Here is a 16,653-nt window from a genome sequence, read left to right on the forward strand (position 1 = left end):
GTTTTACAAGAATCCACCATACAAATGGCTATTACCAACGACATTACGGATACCAGCTTTAAAATAAGGGCTACCCTACTTTCTTCAGCTTACCATTCTCCTTCCATCTTTCTCTTTTGACTTACCTGTGGCGTGTCCATCACTTACCCGTCAACTCACAAGAACAGAATTAAATATTCTTGATACTACATCTTTCATATATATATATAAGGTCTACTCCCCATTAATCCCAGCCCAAGAGTTCACCTTTAAAAGCCGTGTTGTCTAACTGATTAATGACCTCCATGGCGTCCTCCATTCGATCCATGTGAACAAAAGCATAGTTTTTTACTATGTCACACTCCACCACGGAGCCATACTCTTCAAACTTGGCCCTCAGCTCCTGGTTGGTGCAGGCAATGTTGCCGACGTGTAGTTTAGTGGATCCTTTAGTCTTGCCGCGGCTCAATTCTACATTCATAGGCTGGCCATTTAGCTCATAGTGGTGGAGATTGCTGATGGCTTCTTCCGCCTCAGACTTGCTATCCATGTGCACAAAGCCAAAGTTCTTGACAATGGAGCATTCTCCAATCTTGCCATATTGGGAGAAGAGAGAGCGAAGTTCCTCTGATGTAGTGTCTGGTGACAAGTTCCCAATGAATATTTTCACCATTGTGGAGCTTCCACGTCACTAAGGGAGGAGAAGAAATCAACATTATTGGTACCACAATTCTACGTTGTTTCCACAATTCCAGTTGAATTAAACTAAATCCAAATGACCATTATTCCAAAATGATGATGTTTGGAAATGTGAAACTTGATTTCACAAGGCTTCCCCGCAACAGGCATTGAACTATAAAAAGGGAAAAAGTCCAGAGTGCTTGGAAGTTCAAATCAGTGTGATGAAGGTGCTCTTTGGTGGGGTACACCAAAGGCTCAACAAAGGGGGAGTCCCAAGGCACTCTTCTGGCAAAAAATAAAAATTATTCAATTGGCTATGTCATGATGAAATGCTAAAAACAATGCTTGTACATGTAAGATAGGGTACCAACCCCCGCGTACCGGCACAAACAGCCTTCTTCGGGGCGTGTGTTGTTATCCTCTTATATGTACCTGCATTGTTTTAAGCATTTCATCATCTGCTAACAATGAATAAATAGATATGAATGAATTTATTTATTTAAAAAGGATCCCCATTAGCTGATACCAATGGCACCAGCTAGTCTTCCTGGGGTCCGAAATCATGTACATTAATTTATCACATACATACTATATACAACATCACATTTGTGTTACACCAATAACACTCAAATTTTCAAACATATATAAATTTCAAATTTCAAATTCATACACAAATCTTCCACAATTTTTGTTTAGCCTCAAGGCCCATCATCAGGGAAAAGGAACAAAGAAAACAATACATGACCAACACTGGACTATCGATCAGCTGTTTAAGTAATGTATTGGTAGATGGTATTTGAATGTGGATTTGTTAGAGGATTGACGGATGTGAAGAGGGCTGCTATTCCATGAATGAATGAATAGATAGATAACTCAACAGGGAAAATATCCAGATTCATCATGACAGATTTTGAGGTACAGTTGTTTAACACAACTTTGACACAAAACCACATCTGAATTTCAGCTTCTGAAATCTTTACTTGCAGTAATAATAGACAATTCAACTTCAGGATTACTATCTGAGTAGTTTTAACACAGGGCAGTAGCATACATGTATATATGTACTTATCCTATCAATGCAAAAGCCCAAGTTGGTTATATATTATGCACATGCATTGTGGCTGATCATGTTTAATGATACTAAAAACAAAGAGCACAAAGTCTAACCTAGAGCACAATGTGAGAGTCTGTAAAAGTCTGCAGCTTCCATTACAATGCATGTATGAAATGTGCAATTTTCTCTGTTGTTTCATATAATTTCATAAACTTTCCTCAAAGAAATGAAGGATGCATGTTACTTAGTATGGTCTGCAGAAACACATAGGACTTATTTGCATCATCTTTAACTAGTATCTATAGGCCTACCTCACCAACAACTATGAAACTACTCTACAAAGAGACACAACATGGTGGCTCTGCAGATTAACACTACTTAAGGTTAGCAGCAAACCAACTTAGCTTTAGCCAAGTTAACCTTCTTATCAACACGTTGTCTTACAGTGAACAATTGCTTTAACGTTATAGCTTGAACATTGTGTTGAATTTGAGTCGATATTAGTTATTTATAACATCTTTCTTCTCGCTTTCAGGCCTCGACTAAACACGCTGCTAGTTAGCTTAGCATAATCCATACAAACACTCTACTTGTTAAAGGCCCTTATTTTAATAACAAAGATACCTTTAAGTTTGTTTCTATAGTGTAATATTTGATTATTACCTTTTTTAAAAGCTGTAGTGTGTGTGTGTCTCGTTCCTCGGAGAGAATGAAATGACGACCTCCCGTTTAACAGACTGACATTAGCAGCAAACAACCATGGTGGCAAGGACAGAGATGCTAACACGGTTAGCAACTGTAGGGAGGGATCATCATCTTCTTCTACTCCATCTTTGGTGTTTATTGGTGGATGGCAAAACCATCTTAAAGGTGCATTACTGCCACCATCTGGATGTATAAAATAAATAAATAAATAAAATACTAACACCAAAATATCTGCTGCTGTTGGAATTATAATTCTTAGTCTTTAAAGCACAATTTTCCTTTTTTTTTTCCTTAAAGGTCCAATGTTGTAAAAAAAAAAGTAGGATTATCATGTCTTTTATATTATAAAGCAGGTTTAAGTGCTTTATAAATACTGTTATACTATCAAAAAGCTCAATATACGGAGAAATACACACAGCCCCGTATTCAGAAAATTGTGCGTTTGAAACAAGCCGTTAGGATTTCTGTCCATTTGTGATGTCACAAAGATACAATATTTAGACCATTACACGGTTTTAAACTTAAACATTCTAAATGTGTCCCAGTTTATTTCCTGGTTGCAGTGTATGTTAATGACATCAGCTGACAGGAAATCAACATGGACCCAAACTGTTGCCAGGCAACGCAATTCTGTTGCAATTCCGTTGAAATGCGCTAAAACTGAGCTTTTCAGACAGAGGGTAAATACAGGTATATTCAAGACAGTACGATGAAAATAGTTTTTTTTTAACATTACAGCGTGTAAACATGTTCTAGTAGAAACACGAAATACAAGTATGAACCTGAAAATGAGCATATGGGACCTTTAAACATGTACATATCATGTCAATGCCAATATAAATCCTACACGTTGTACATACAGATATACAGCCCATGTATATTCATCAGTTCATTCATTCAGTATTTATTCATCGCACTATCTGTATTGTTTACACTTAAAAAACATTTGACTTGCACTTAGTCATTTCTATTTTATTGTGGTAATTGATTCTTTATTTATATATATATATAAATATATACACACCTATTTCTTTCACTACTTGTGTACATAACAGTCCTGTCCACTCCTCACCTTTATTTGTCCAGCTTTGTTGTCCTTGTCCTCTAGACGTTATTTCTATTTCTGTGTAAGTACACTTAGAGAGATGCATAAAAGCCAGTCAAATTCCTTGTATGCATGTACGAATAAAACCTCTTCTGGATTCTGAAATCAAGTTCATTAGTGTCGAGTAAGGCGATACGATTCTATAAAGCAATATAAATTATTCTGTCAGATTTTGCCACACCATGGTCTGATAGTAATATTCCAAATAGTTGTTGGACAAATAGAACTGTTAAATGGCAATACTCTGACTTTGTCATTATTGTATGCAGATGCAGATTTTGGTCTCTCAATTGATTTTCCCATCAAAATATGTACACTGTGACTTCCAATAAACACTAGTTAAGGGGAAAACTAACTGATGATATTGAGTTTAATATTCTTACAAAGTTCTAAACCATGATTAAAACACTTAATTGCTCTACTGCATCCACAACCAGACACCATTAAACTGGGTTTCAAACAAAGAACTGGAAAATGTCAGTTTCACCAACTTAATTTTGGCTTTATTAAAAATCATATTCAGTTTAGATTTTTAATGTATGCTGGTACTTTTACAGCTAGTATGAAAAATACAAACTTCAAATCCAACTATATGCAAAACAAACAAAGGCACCTTCAAGTAAAACACAAGTGCCACATGACTTCTACAGCCTGAGCCCTGAGTCCTGCCTCACATTTCTGGATCTGCTTATGCTGCGTTATATGATACAGTGAACATCCAGCCCACACTAAGACTCAAGAGGTGACGGGTTATTGTCTGTTAGCTGTGGGCAACGTATCCAACGTTAACAATGGGAAGAAAACAGTCAAGATGTTACTTAGTTGCACAGTGCATGCCAGCAGACACTCCTGTTGTGGTGATGCTTTTATTTCAAGAATTTTGACTTTAGATTCGCAGACACCTTATTTAGTGTTATAAAATATCAATTTTAGATTTTGTAGACAGACATTAAAATCAGAAAAAAAATGAGACTGGAATGTTTGAGATTATTTGTTTTCCATAGATACTAACTCAAAGTATGATTCTGTGTCCTAACAGAATGCTCGGCCAGGTCAGTTGCATGGATATGGATTCATTTCTCTTACTGTCTCCTGCGGTGTGAATCACTGAGTCCATTCATGTGCTACAGACGGCAAAGAGTGCTGGTTTACTTTCCCACCCACCACCAGACCGCTGACTGAGTGTTTCACCATTTCAAGCATAAAGAACGCAACTTCTTCCGTGAAGACTTCTGGTTTTAGCTGTCACAAAACAAACCTGAAGAGTCGCAGACCTTCACAGCACATTGATCGACACCAATGATCATTTTTGAAAAAAAAAACCTTTATATTTTTCCACATCCATATAACTGACTGAGATCATGTCAGAAGTTGTGTCTAGGAACAAGATAAGATTCATCTGCACTACAAGCAACTGATGCAGCATGGGTTAACCCTCATTCCATTCAAAACAGGGAGGTACACTTTCAGATAGTGAAGAAACAAGAAAACCTCTTCTAAATGTCAAACAGAAGCCAAAACAATTAACATTTGCTGAATTTAACAATTTTTTTCATCCGAGGAAGAAACACAGGTAAGAAAAAAACAAAAAAAGGCTAAAAACTGAGCTGGAAACCTGCAGAGCAAGTGAGTAAACTATTGTTTTATACATCATAAATGTCAAACAGTGCCATTTGCTAATAATTCTTATTGATAACAGGTTACGTGAATGCGATTGAAAGGACGATGCATCTGCAGGCAACTGGCATCTCAGGTGCCTGGAAGATTCCGACACAATTTCCAATCTTAATTTCCGCATCTCACGCAGACCGATGGAATCACGTAGCTTGAAGAAATGACGGCAAAGAAAAAGTCCGGTAGTTCACAAACAGACCTAGAAAGAGAGCAAATTCCCTTTTTCAGAAAAAGGGTTTGAACCCCCATTATCCGCAGCACTGACCAGTAATGTTTTCACAGTAAAAATGTCCCACTGTTCAGAGAACTAATAAACTCAGGCATACATTGTTTACTATGTTGCTCACCTTGGCACCATGGCTTTAGTAAGGCGCATAGCGCGGCGCATAATGATCCTTGGCCCGTGGAGGAGCGTAGGAGCTCCTGGAGCCCGACACCGGTGACAGCCGTGTTCGCTCGTAGCCCGCCGCGGAGACTGGCACACGTCTGATCGGGCTGCGGTCTCGAGCATAGTATGCGGCAGCTGCGGCGGCTGAAGATGGAGGCAGTGACCGACGGTCATATGGATCTACACTGGAGGACAGCTTTGAGAGGGAGGAAGGGGGAGGTGGGGGAGGAGGGAGATAGGACATGCGACGATCCTCGAAGTAGCTTGAGCCATAAGGGCGAGCTCTGTACTTCTCATAATAGTCAACACTGCTGTAGAGACGGTCACGATCATAAGCAGATGACCTCTCAGCATAGCCTGCTGCTCTGCTGGCGTACCTTTCCCCCAGCTCAGGGCTGTAGCCGCTAAGCCTACGAGGGGGAGGCGGCAACCCACCTACGTAACTCGCCCGACTATACGCAGAGCCACCCATGTAATCATCATCTGGAGGTGAGGCCATCTCGTAGCTGCCCCTGCCATAACCCGGGGGACCGCGTGGGGGGCCCCGGCCGCTGCGACCTCTGCCGTCACCGTGGCTACCGTTCCGACTGACTGGACAATCTTTCGACCAGTGACCATGTTTCCCGCAGACATAGCAGCCGGTATGATCTCCCATTCCCGGGGCGGTGCGCAGCCGACTGGTGGACAGTTGCACGCTCATCAGCTTGCCTTGTAAGGAGAGAGAAGACACGCATGAGACCGTGGAGTTCTGACACGAAAAAAGGCTCTTACCGACTATAAAATACGTTAAATGCACTTGTCCGACAATCACTGAGCAAAGCGAAATAATCTGCCGCGCCAAGTGCAGGAAAATTTGTGCCTGTTCACCAGTTACACTGCCACTGGTTTTTACAAGAGACATTACTTTCAGTCCATCTGATCAAATAATGTGGAAATAAAGCCAGTGGATTTTACTTGTCATGAGAGCTCTACAGCGACAGAACAGAATCCAAATTCGTATCTATAGACAGCAAAGACAACTAGCTCTTCCCTGCCAAAAAGTTCACCTTTGTAGGCCGTGTTGTCCAGCTTACTGATGGCATCCATGGCATCCTCCATTCGCTCCATGTGAATGAAGGCGTAGTCCTTCACTATGTCACACTCCACCACCGTGCCAAACTCTGCAAACTTAGCCCGCAGAACATCAGGGGTGACCCCTTCGCCGAGGTTGCTGACATGCAATTTGGTGGTGGACTTGGGCCTCCCTTTGCTCATCTCGACATTCATGCGCCAGCCATTCAACTGGTGCTGGTGGAGGTTTTGAATGGCCTCCTCAGCTTCAGAAGTGTTGGTCATGTGTACAAAACCATAATTTTTGACAATGTCACATTCTGAGACGTTACCATACTTCTCGAAGAGTTCACGCAGCTCCTCAGGTGCTGTATTGCAGGCAAGGTTACCAATAAAAATCTTCACCATGATGGAAGTTCTGTGTAGCCTAGAAGAAAGAAAAATGAATGATTACTGTTACAGTATAACCACAACCAATATTTAATGATAGGGATGACAGGGTCATCTGCATTGACTGTCAGTTAACAATTAAGTGGTGTAATTAATAAATACATTCAGTTGTCAGTTTATTAGGAATGCCTAGCTAAACTACTTCGGGATGCACCGATCCAACTTTTTCAGTCCTGATACCAATAGCGATACCCGGTACCAAATACTGATCCAATACCAGTGTGTAATTAATAAGCTGTATGCCTCACTGTGTGGAAGTGACTGGGATTGTTCTTTTATGTTTAAGGCAACAACAGGCTGGACTTAAACATTGCTTTCTTAACTTTGTAAAACAAAATATAACAAAAAAATATATAGATATAAATTTACTGAATTATTTTTATTTATATTTATATATATATATATATATATATATAAATTTATATATATATAAATATATATATATATTTATATATATATATATATATATTTATTTTTTATAAATCGTACACCAGTAACTTGGTTAAATTTTTTTGAATGCAGTAACAATAACTTAAACGGGAATTTAAATTCCAGTATATAATGCATATAGTATATAAACATAGAACTGAATTAAATATATCGGCCCCATTTCTGATTCTTTTAAACAGTCCCTTTAAAAAAAAAAATTTTTTTAAAAATTAAACCAATACAATATACTGAGTATTACTGTTTTTGTTTTGCATGTGTATGATGTGTTTACTGAAGGGGGATGTTAAGGATGAGAATGCATCAGTATAATAAAATAAAATTAAGCCAAACAAAATCCAGTTCTTCCTTAACTGTTTTCTACTGTGTTTTCTTGCCTGCTAGTGTTGCTGCATGCTGCTCTCTTTCCACAGACAGACTCAATACTAAGAGCATTTCCCTCCACACGAAAGCGAAAATGAAAGTTTGTTAATGTGGGAAAAGTACTGTATTTGGTGGCAGTGGTGATTGACTGCTCTGACAAACCATATGGATTCACTTAACTCAGACAGTAACTATCTCCAGAAATCTTGTCTCGTTCATTTTTAGGCAGCAGCTCTCTCCTATTTTAACCTTTATCCATATCATAAACATCTTTAGTTACTATCTATCTAACATAATGTAAGCTGATCAACAACCTACTAATGTAACGTAAACCAGTCAAGCAATTCAAGACTCACCTAGCAACTTTCATTGTTGACTAGCTCTGCAGGTTCATACATGTTTACTTTATGATACGAATGTAACACAAGTTACCTTTCTAATCAAGTAGTTTTAAAACCACTGCACGTTGGCTTGAATTCAATCTACTTATACTCTATACTCAGAGCATTTCGCTCCACATAAAAGCGAAAATGAAGTTTGTGAATGTGAAAAAGTATTTGGTTGCAGTGGTGATTGACTGCTCTGACAAACCATGACAGCAAACCATATGGTTTCTCATGGGTGGTATCTCAAGTTATCATTTTTAGGGATCAGCACTTTCTTATTTTGACGTTTATCCATATCATAACCATCTTGAATTTCACTCAGGATCAATACAATTACATGTATCTATCTGGCATGAATGTAAGCTCATCAACAACCTACTAAACTGAGGGAAAAAAGTGTATGAAAGAGTGTAACAGATACCATTCAAGCGAAAATGAAAGTTTGTGAATGTGAAAAGTATTTGGTTGCAGGGGTGATTGACTGCTCTGACAGACCATATGGTTTCACTAAATGTAATCTTTAGGGAGCAGCACTCTCACATTTTAACGTTTATCCATATCATAACCATCTTGAATTTCACTCATGATCAATAAAGTTACATCTATCTATCTAGCACGAATGTAAGCTGATCAACAGCCTACTAAACGTGTATGAAAGGGTGTAACGTAAACCAATCAAGCAATTCAAGAGACGCACCTAGCAGCTTTCATTGTTGACTAGCTCTGCAGGTTAACTTATGAGACGATTTCAACACAAGTTACCTCTTTATCAAGTAGTTTTACAACCACTGGCACGCTGTTTTCCATATCATCTACTTGCACTAACGTAGATAAACATGTAAACACAGATAACGTCAGATAACACGTCGTACTAGGCTTACGTTAGGCTTATCTGTGTTAGCTATCTGTATGTTTTGTGTGTTGCGTTACTCACAGAGTAGCTAGCTCGACTTTATCTATCTATAAAACACAATAGTAATGGTGTTTAGTGCGCAATGCTTTCAGTTTCGTCCATATGTTTCTGTAATGGCGTATGAACACAGAAATGATAGCATGTTAGCTTAGCTTAGCTAGCATCATACTAGCTAACGCGCCGCCTGTTTACGTTAATGCAGCGTCTTTATCCTTCTCAGAGAACATCTATAACAACAATTACGCTTCAACAACTTCTTATAAAGTGTTTAACGTCACCGTTTTAACCTTTAAATGTGTAACTCACCGGTTAGACTGAGTAGGCCTCGACACCAATGAATGAACAGTGAAATGGCTGCGGCTGCTGCTGCTGCGCTGCTGCTGCTGCACCCAACTCGCTCTGTCTGCGGGTCAACAATCAACATCAAGACACGCCCCCTCCACACTGTCAATGAGGTTTAGGCACCATAACTTTAAAGTTTCACACATATTTTGTTAGATTTAGACACAAAATGATTTGGTTGTGATCACCCACAAATATTATTTGGTTAGGTTTAGGAACATATAATGATTTGAGGGTTAAAAGAAGTATTTGAAACCCGGACGTAATCTCAGGAGGCGTGTCGTGACGTAAAGTGGGCGTGTCGTGTCCATATCCTAGTCCATTACCGCCACCAACAGAGTGGAATATGTACTGTAATCATGCAAGCATGCATAGTACATTGTACTACATACTACACAATACAATACTGTTAATTTATTTATCACTGTTTATTTATTTATTGGTTACTTAAAGGGACTATTTGTAACTTTCAGAAATGCTTGTTAACAGCGACACCTGTGGCCGTGAAATCAACGAAAGTCAGCGTCGGGCTCGCGCTTGCTCGCTCTAAATATACCTGAACGAGCGTCGCTCAAAACAGTGAGGCGACACACGTCAGCTAAAACCACAATATCACTCTATATTTCAGCTGCTTGGCAGTAATGTTAGCTGACCAGACGAAGGTCTCTCCATGAACATGATTTAGATCTGGTCCTAGTGTTGGCTTTTCCTGCCTAAGTGCAGGCTGAGGCAGCGGGGCTCTGCAGCGTGTCTCCCGGCTCTCTCCGCCCGCAGCCGGAGAGAGCAGAGGAGACACCGGCACCCAGTCGGTAACGAGAAGACAACGAATAGAGCTCGTCACTTCACAAGACACGGAAAACCTCTGTTGGTCTGGAGGAGCTGCAGCAGTTATTTCTGCACAAACGTCCCCTGTACATTCACTAGATATTCTCAGAGCTAAACTAACTCTTCTGCAGTGTGTAGTGAACGCGCATATGCGAGCGCGCATGTGTGGCGACCCGCTACATTTATACGCTTAAAAAGTTACAAATAGTCCCTTTAATATTTTTTCTATATTAGTCTACCTTCCTTTTTTTCTGTAAAGAATAATGCAAATTTGTGGATTATGTATTATATATATAGATTTATATCTATATATATAATTTCCTGAAAGTAGAACCAATTTTTCCTTGTGTTCATGGCCTTGTATATACTTTTGAGTTTTATTTTTTGTTGGGTTCTTATGTACTTTACAACAAAACATATTAGACCTATAGGGTAAATATTACATTGCAAATTTACAGGGAAAAAGGCTTGTAATCAACATATTCTAACGTGTAATTAAAACCCCTTAGGGGTGAACAATTGTTAAAGCACACAGATAAAATATAACATCATCCACATCATCATGAGTTGCTTTTTAAAGAACAGGATTAGGGCCACATGTGAAAAATGTATTTGAGTTTAATGTCAACATTATGAGAATAAAGTCAGAATACTGAGTTTAATCTCAGCACTCAAATACATTTTTCACAAGTGGCCCTAATCGTCCTCTTCTGTGCTATTTTCTGTGCAGAAATAAAAGTTTATTTAGATTTATTTGATGTACACTAACTTGTTTAAGAAGCATCAGTGTCACTATGAGTTTTCTACAAACATATGCTGCTATGACTGAATTCTGACATCTGACCAAACCTCTGTTGAGGCTACAAGTGAATCTTTGTTATGACAATGAAATAAAGTCTGCTTCAGATTCAAAAGGATATTAAAATCTTTATTGCGCATATTACAACCCCTCCATTCCGTAAAGGTATACTGTATCGTTATATACTTAAAATGTATACACAATAACAATAAAAACATCTTAAAAAACAAATAGCCATATGCATATTATGTCTTTCAAGTATCTCTGCAGGGAAAGGTGAGTGTTACTTACAGTACAGTTCCCTTTCCATAAATAACAAATATCATTACACACACAAAACTCTACTGTAGTGGAATTTACATTTTAGTCAAACTAGCTGAACCTTAATTGCATTCAGTTTCTATGGCACCTCAACATTGTACGTTTAGCCTATGTTAGCCTAAGTTGAATTAATATTAAAGCAGATGGAGAAGAGACATAGAGTCACGGGTTATAGCAGTGTTTGGCACCGACTGACTGCAATGAAAGGACCCTTCATATTCAGAAAGGTGAACAGGTTTTCACAGGCCTGAGGCTCTCTCAACATGTAAATGCTGCTACGCTAGAGCACATTCATCATCTTCAAAACACATTAAATGCGATTTTCAGAATTACATGGTATCTTGTGTAAGTATACATTTGGGTTGTAACTCGGTTGCACACTCTTTGAATTATTCAAGCTGACTATCTAAATATCACTGACATGTTGTTTCATGGGGAAAAGTGTAGAGTTGAAGCCCCGCCCTCTTTTTAAACTAGCTCTGTTTTCCACTATTAGCGCCAAAGAGTATAGAAGCAAAGAGATGAAACTCCGGTGTTTTTTTGACAACAGCTGCTGCCGCCATTTTGGACTGAAAACGCGTATTATATTTTCTCATATTTTATTGTTCAACGCAGGCCATTTCAGTAGAATATGTCAATAGTACGGCACTTTGTAGGCGGATGTTTTACTGACCTCCGGTTGTCCTTTTCAGTCCAAAATGGTGTAAGCTTAGCTTTGCTTGCTGGGCGCTGATGTTGCAATGGAATGAACTATTGACTTTCACTTTTTGGTAATATACTGTACGTTCTTTGTTAGCGCTGTTAGCGTGAGTGCATCTTTGTGGCATTTATGAGAATCATTATTCCTTTAAGGGGATATTAATGTTTATTCATGTTCACACTCAGCTCCTCCAGGGTGTCTTCCCTCATTTTGACTAAATGTTCTGGTTCCAGTAACTGACAAAGACGGCAGTAAGCAGTAAACACTGGCCCTGTTCACACCTGGCATTAACATGCGTCCTCAGTGATCCGATCACAAATGGACAGGTGTTCACACCTGGCATTAGAATGCGTCTCCAGTTGCCACTTGTGATGCGATCTCACTTCCCCGCTCTATATGCAAATGAACACGTAGTAAAGACACAGCTGATACAGCAGACGTTGTGACGTAATATTTGTCGTGCATTTTTAAGACATTTTTCAGTCAGATTTTGGAATTTTTCTGCCTTTTTTTGACATATTTTCACACATTTTTCAGCCTTTTTTCAGAATTTGTTTTGGGAATTTTTGGCCTTTTTATCAGCCTTAATTCAGACGTTTTTACAGATATTTTTCTGACATCTTTCGAAAAACATTTCGGCTTGTTTTCAGATATTTTTCGTAATTTTTGTAATTTTTTTTCTTAAATTTTTTCGGACATCTTTTTTGGACATTTATTGGTCTTTATAACATTTTTTTGGGACATTTATCAGCCTTTTTTTGGACAATTTTCTGATGTTTTCGGTCTGTCTGTGATCAGAGCCCCCTCTGATCCCAGCGGGACGTCAGAAGAGTAGGCGGTCCTTAATGTGGCCCAGACCACCTCTGAATGTGGTCTGAAAGATCAGATCTCAAAGCGTCCTCAATGCGTCTTGAGTGCGTTCACACCTGTACTTCGAGCTGTCCACTTGTGATCACTGAGGACGCATGTTAATACCAGGTGTGAACAGGGCCTAATATAAGCTTCAAAACATCAGTTCAGAAACTTATGTGTGCTGTCACTGATGTTAGGTCCATGTTCTTCTACGGTCTACGGTCCATACTGACAGCAGTGGATCTCGGGGATGGAGCCGTCTTCCCTGCTGCAGTCACACTGTGATTTACGCTGGTGGTGAGATTAATTGTTTCTACATGAAGATCTTGGCTTTTGTAGCTTTGATCAGCAGATGTGAGAGTTAGAAACTTAGCATGTTGACGAGTCTCTCTTGTACATGTGTTGCCCAACAACTAACAGCCTGGACGGGCGACAGAATTGTCCATACTGACGTTATTAGTCACTTTCAGCTGAGAGAGATGGTGTGATCAGTTGGTGCTGCAGCTTCAGTGACGGATGTCAAAGGTTATAGAACAGATCTCCGTCTTTCTTCAGTGTGAGTTTTTGAAGAAGTCGAGCCGTTTTTCTCTCAGTAGCTGCTTTCATGTCCGGTCAGGATGTACAGGTTGCTCAGTGCTGAGGGATCATCTGTCGGTGTGCTCTGAAGGATGATGTCTCTGTACGAAGTCAAGAAGGAAAGGGAGGGAAACCTCACAGCTCGTTCAGAGTGCATGAATCAAACACAGAGTTGGCCCAAAGCTCATGATTTAGCTTATGCTGTATATGTAACATAGTCGTTAGGTGTACATATTTGTGTTATTTTCATATTTTTATGCGGTTATTTTATATTTAATGCTACAGTATCCATGGTAACGATGGAGCTATAAAAGCTTGGCCGCAACCGCTATCAGCGGTACAAAACAAAGTTAACGGGGCTGTTATGAACTGTGTATGGAGGTAACGTAAAGAGAAGAAAGACCTCCCGTTACATTCACAGTATCTAAACCAGTGAAAGATATTGTGAGATGAGTGTATTGTCAGAAAACATACCTGTTTGTTCCCAAAACTCTGAATGCTCGACTCTCGTCTGTAATTTCTTGTGTCACCTGCAGATAAAAAATGAAATTCAACTTGTTTATAGACACGGTGACAAACACATGACATCCCAACCTGACGTAGATCTCGAAGCTAATCACCTCATTTGATTGAAAGCTCCTCCCTTTCAGGCCGTGCTTCCAGAAAGCCAGCACACTGTCCTGTAAGCAGACTGATAGAACAATGTCATGTCACTCAGCTGTCAGTGGCAACAACCACAACGTCTCACTCTCACTGTGTTTATCATGTGATTGTTTCTAACCTAGAGCCTCAATGGGGAAGTCAAAGACCATTTCAGCAGCCAGCTCTTTGGATGGAAGCCCTCGGAGGTTCACTATCTTTACAGTTTCTGTCCAATGAGCATCAAGAATGAGATGTTATTATCATCGTGAAAGATGGCTGGAGGATTTGGAACATGTGTTGAGATAGAAGTGACTTACGTTCTAATGCAATGAGAACAGTGTCTCGGTCCATCTGGGTTACCTGTACTGCCCCGAGTGCTCCGCTCTCTGCAGACGCACGAAGAGACAGAATTTAGTTAAAGCTTTGAGCTGAGCTCTATAAACAGATAAACAGATAAACAGTCTATCTTACCTGGTGCTGAAATAGGCGTGCTGTTCAGCTCTATGATATCAAACTTGAGCTGTTGGCTGATCGGTCGTTTCCCGTTACTAAAGTCTCTCACCCCGACACACAGCTGGGGAAACTCATCCGACACCAACACCAGCAGCTCAAATATAGGCAGAGACTCAGGTAGCTTCATCGGTATGTGCTGCAAGGCAAACACAAAGAGGAAGAGTCAGGTTAGGTGATGCTAAGAACGGGATTGATTTAGATATAACCTGGTGACAATCGAAAAATTAAAAATGTCCCTAGTGAGGAGTAAGGGTCAACACAGGACCAGTATAGCCCTACAACAGAATACAATATATAAAGTGCTATATTTCATTTAAAGTGTCTGTACAAACCTTTAGATGCATGAACTTCTGCAGAGGCTCATACCACAATAGGAGAACCAGGCCAGAGGGAACTGCCCCGCAGAGAAATGTACTGTCTGTGTACGGGTTTCTGGCTGAGAGAGAGAGAGAGAAGAAAAGTAGAGTCTGTTGTTGTTATGACTGAATAAACATACAGAGCATGTAGAAAGTAAAGTGTGCATCACTTACCTACGCTACACCTCCTACAGCCTTTAGTGTCGGGGATCTTCACAGATACGGCAAACTTTCTGTGGCTTGAGAGAGAAAAGTAAGAACAACTTTGGCTGTCACTATATATAGAGTTAAAAATATCTTACTTTGGTGCCACCCATTGGTAGCGCCAAGACTGACACCGTTACTATTACTACTACTGCTACAGCTCTATGTTTCCAGTCGTACCTGGAGCTGATCCTGTCAGTGAAGCGGCTGGTGCTGAGCGACAGGCTGCTTTGTTTCTTCTGCAGGTGTCCTCTCTGGTCAAACAGAGTCGCCAGACTGTGAGAGTAAAGCTGGGAAGACTTCCCTGCAGGACAAGATACCTTCTTAGAGCAGCAGATAGCAATACAGCACGCTGTGATCTAACTGACTAAAACCAACATGTGTGAAGAGATTTGTTACCTGATACAGACATCAGCACGTTGTTCATAACATACAGCCATGTGCATCGCTGAGGGAGCAGCTGAGAGAAAAGACAACATTGCAGAGTTGCTTTGAGTTCAGATTTCCCATGTGCTGTGATACAGTAGCCTATAGTACACTAATAACACTAAATAATGGTAAATCAGTCCTTTCCTTACCTTCTCTAGTGTATCTTCATGAAGTTCATTAAGGTTCAGTGTGTAGATGCCCTCCTCTGCCCCAAGAATAAGGTACTGATCTAAGAGGGGAAAGCGGTTGTTAAAGAGAAAACATTGGGGCATTGATCTTGTTGTCACTTGTACAGTTGGTGACATATCTAGCAAAGTTGATTTCACTCTATTTTGAAGCACTCGGGACATTAAGAGACGTAACCTGCCAAAATTAAAAATAAAGAAATAAATGACTCGATAAATTAATAAATATCATCATGTCATTAAAGTCAGCAAAAATAATATGAAAAATAAATGTAGCCATTAATGAACTGATAAAATGTGACAAATTGATATTTCTGTTTTAATTTGCTTCTTTACTTATTTATCTTTGTATTAATTCCCTTATTTATTTACTTTTCTGTTTAATTTTCCCTTTTATTTTTGCATTTATTTTATATTTTTAAATGTATGTACTAATTAATTAATTCATTTATTTCTGCAAGATTTTCCCTTTGTATTTCACCCCTTGTTTATTTCCCCAAACTGATTTATTTTAACACATTTCTTTTTACATGTCACTTTAAAATTTAATATTTATTTAGTAAAAATAAATACATAAATAAATAAAAGGAAAAATTAAACAGAAGAGTAAATAAATAAGGGAATTAATACAAAGATAAATAAATAAAGAAGCAAATTAAAACAGAAATACCAATTTATGTCACATTTTATTAATTAATTAATGGCTACATTTAT

The 16,653-nt window shown here is 39.2% G+C and overlaps 3 protein-coding genes across 14 annotated transcripts in view; all 3 read right to left on the reverse strand.

The window, feature by feature from the left end:
• Positions 1–71: 71 nt before the first annotated feature.
• Positions 72–2,511, reverse strand: LOC141761073 (RNA-binding protein 4.1-like). The gene is made up of 2 exons (XM_074624290.1): positions 2,378–2,511; positions 72–670 (listed from the first exon to the last, which is right to left on the reverse strand). The coding sequence occupies exon 2, from the start codon at positions 650–652 to the stop codon at positions 224–226; it is 429 nt and encodes a 142-aa protein (XP_074480391.1). The 5' UTR covers positions 653–670; positions 2,378–2,511; the 3' UTR covers positions 72–223.
• A 1,490-nt stretch (positions 2,512–4,001) lies between these two features.
• Positions 4,002–9,784, reverse strand: LOC141761071 (RNA-binding protein 4.1-like). Of its 2 annotated transcripts, XM_074624286.1 has the most exons (4): positions 9,502–9,784; positions 6,633–7,063; positions 5,546–6,294; positions 4,002–5,397 (listed from the first exon to the last, which is right to left on the reverse strand). In XM_074624286.1, the coding sequence occupies exons 2-3, from the start codon at positions 7,042–7,044 to the stop codon at positions 5,561–5,563; spliced, it is 1,146 nt and encodes a 381-aa protein (XP_074480387.1). In that variant the 5' UTR covers positions 7,045–7,063; positions 9,502–9,784; the 3' UTR covers positions 4,002–5,397; positions 5,546–5,560. The 2 variants fall into 2 exon arrangements, with proteins under 2 accessions (XP_074480387.1, XP_074480388.1); XM_074624287.1 differs by lacking the exon at positions 5,546–6,294 and having other exon boundaries at positions 9,502–9,645.
• A 1,479-nt stretch (positions 9,785–11,263) lies between these two features.
• Positions 11,264–16,653, reverse strand: part of map4k2 (mitogen-activated protein kinase kinase kinase kinase 2) — a 29,437-nt gene continuing 24,047 nt past the window's right edge. For 8 of the 11 annotated variants that reach the window (XM_074624095.1, XM_074624093.1, XM_074624098.1 and 5 more), the window contains 11 exons: positions 15,904–15,983; positions 15,725–15,785; positions 15,506–15,629; positions 15,296–15,360; positions 15,098–15,201; positions 14,724–14,901; positions 14,570–14,638; positions 14,392–14,478; positions 14,231–14,301; positions 14,085–14,140; positions 11,264–13,711 (listed from right to left, as the gene is read on the reverse strand). In XM_074624095.1, coding sequence (XP_074480196.1) covers positions 13,624–13,711; positions 14,085–14,140; positions 14,231–14,301; positions 14,392–14,478; positions 14,570–14,638; positions 14,724–14,901; positions 15,098–15,201; positions 15,296–15,360; positions 15,506–15,629; positions 15,725–15,785; positions 15,904–15,983 — 983 coding nt within the window. In that variant the 3' untranslated portion in view covers positions 11,264–13,623. The remainder of the gene's footprint in view (positions 13,712–14,084; positions 14,141–14,230; positions 14,302–14,391; positions 14,479–14,569; positions 14,639–14,723; positions 14,902–15,097; positions 15,202–15,295; positions 15,361–15,505; positions 15,630–15,724; positions 15,786–15,903; positions 15,984–16,653) is intronic. The other 3 variants (XM_074624099.1, XM_074624092.1, XM_074624090.1) reach the window with 1 other exon arrangement.

Source organism: Sebastes fasciatus, chromosome 22 (genome assembly GCF_043250625.1).
Source record: "Sebastes fasciatus isolate fSebFas1 chromosome 22, fSebFas1.pri, whole genome shotgun sequence".
Taxonomy (NCBI): Eukaryota; Metazoa; Chordata; class Actinopteri; order Perciformes; family Sebastidae; genus Sebastes; species Sebastes fasciatus.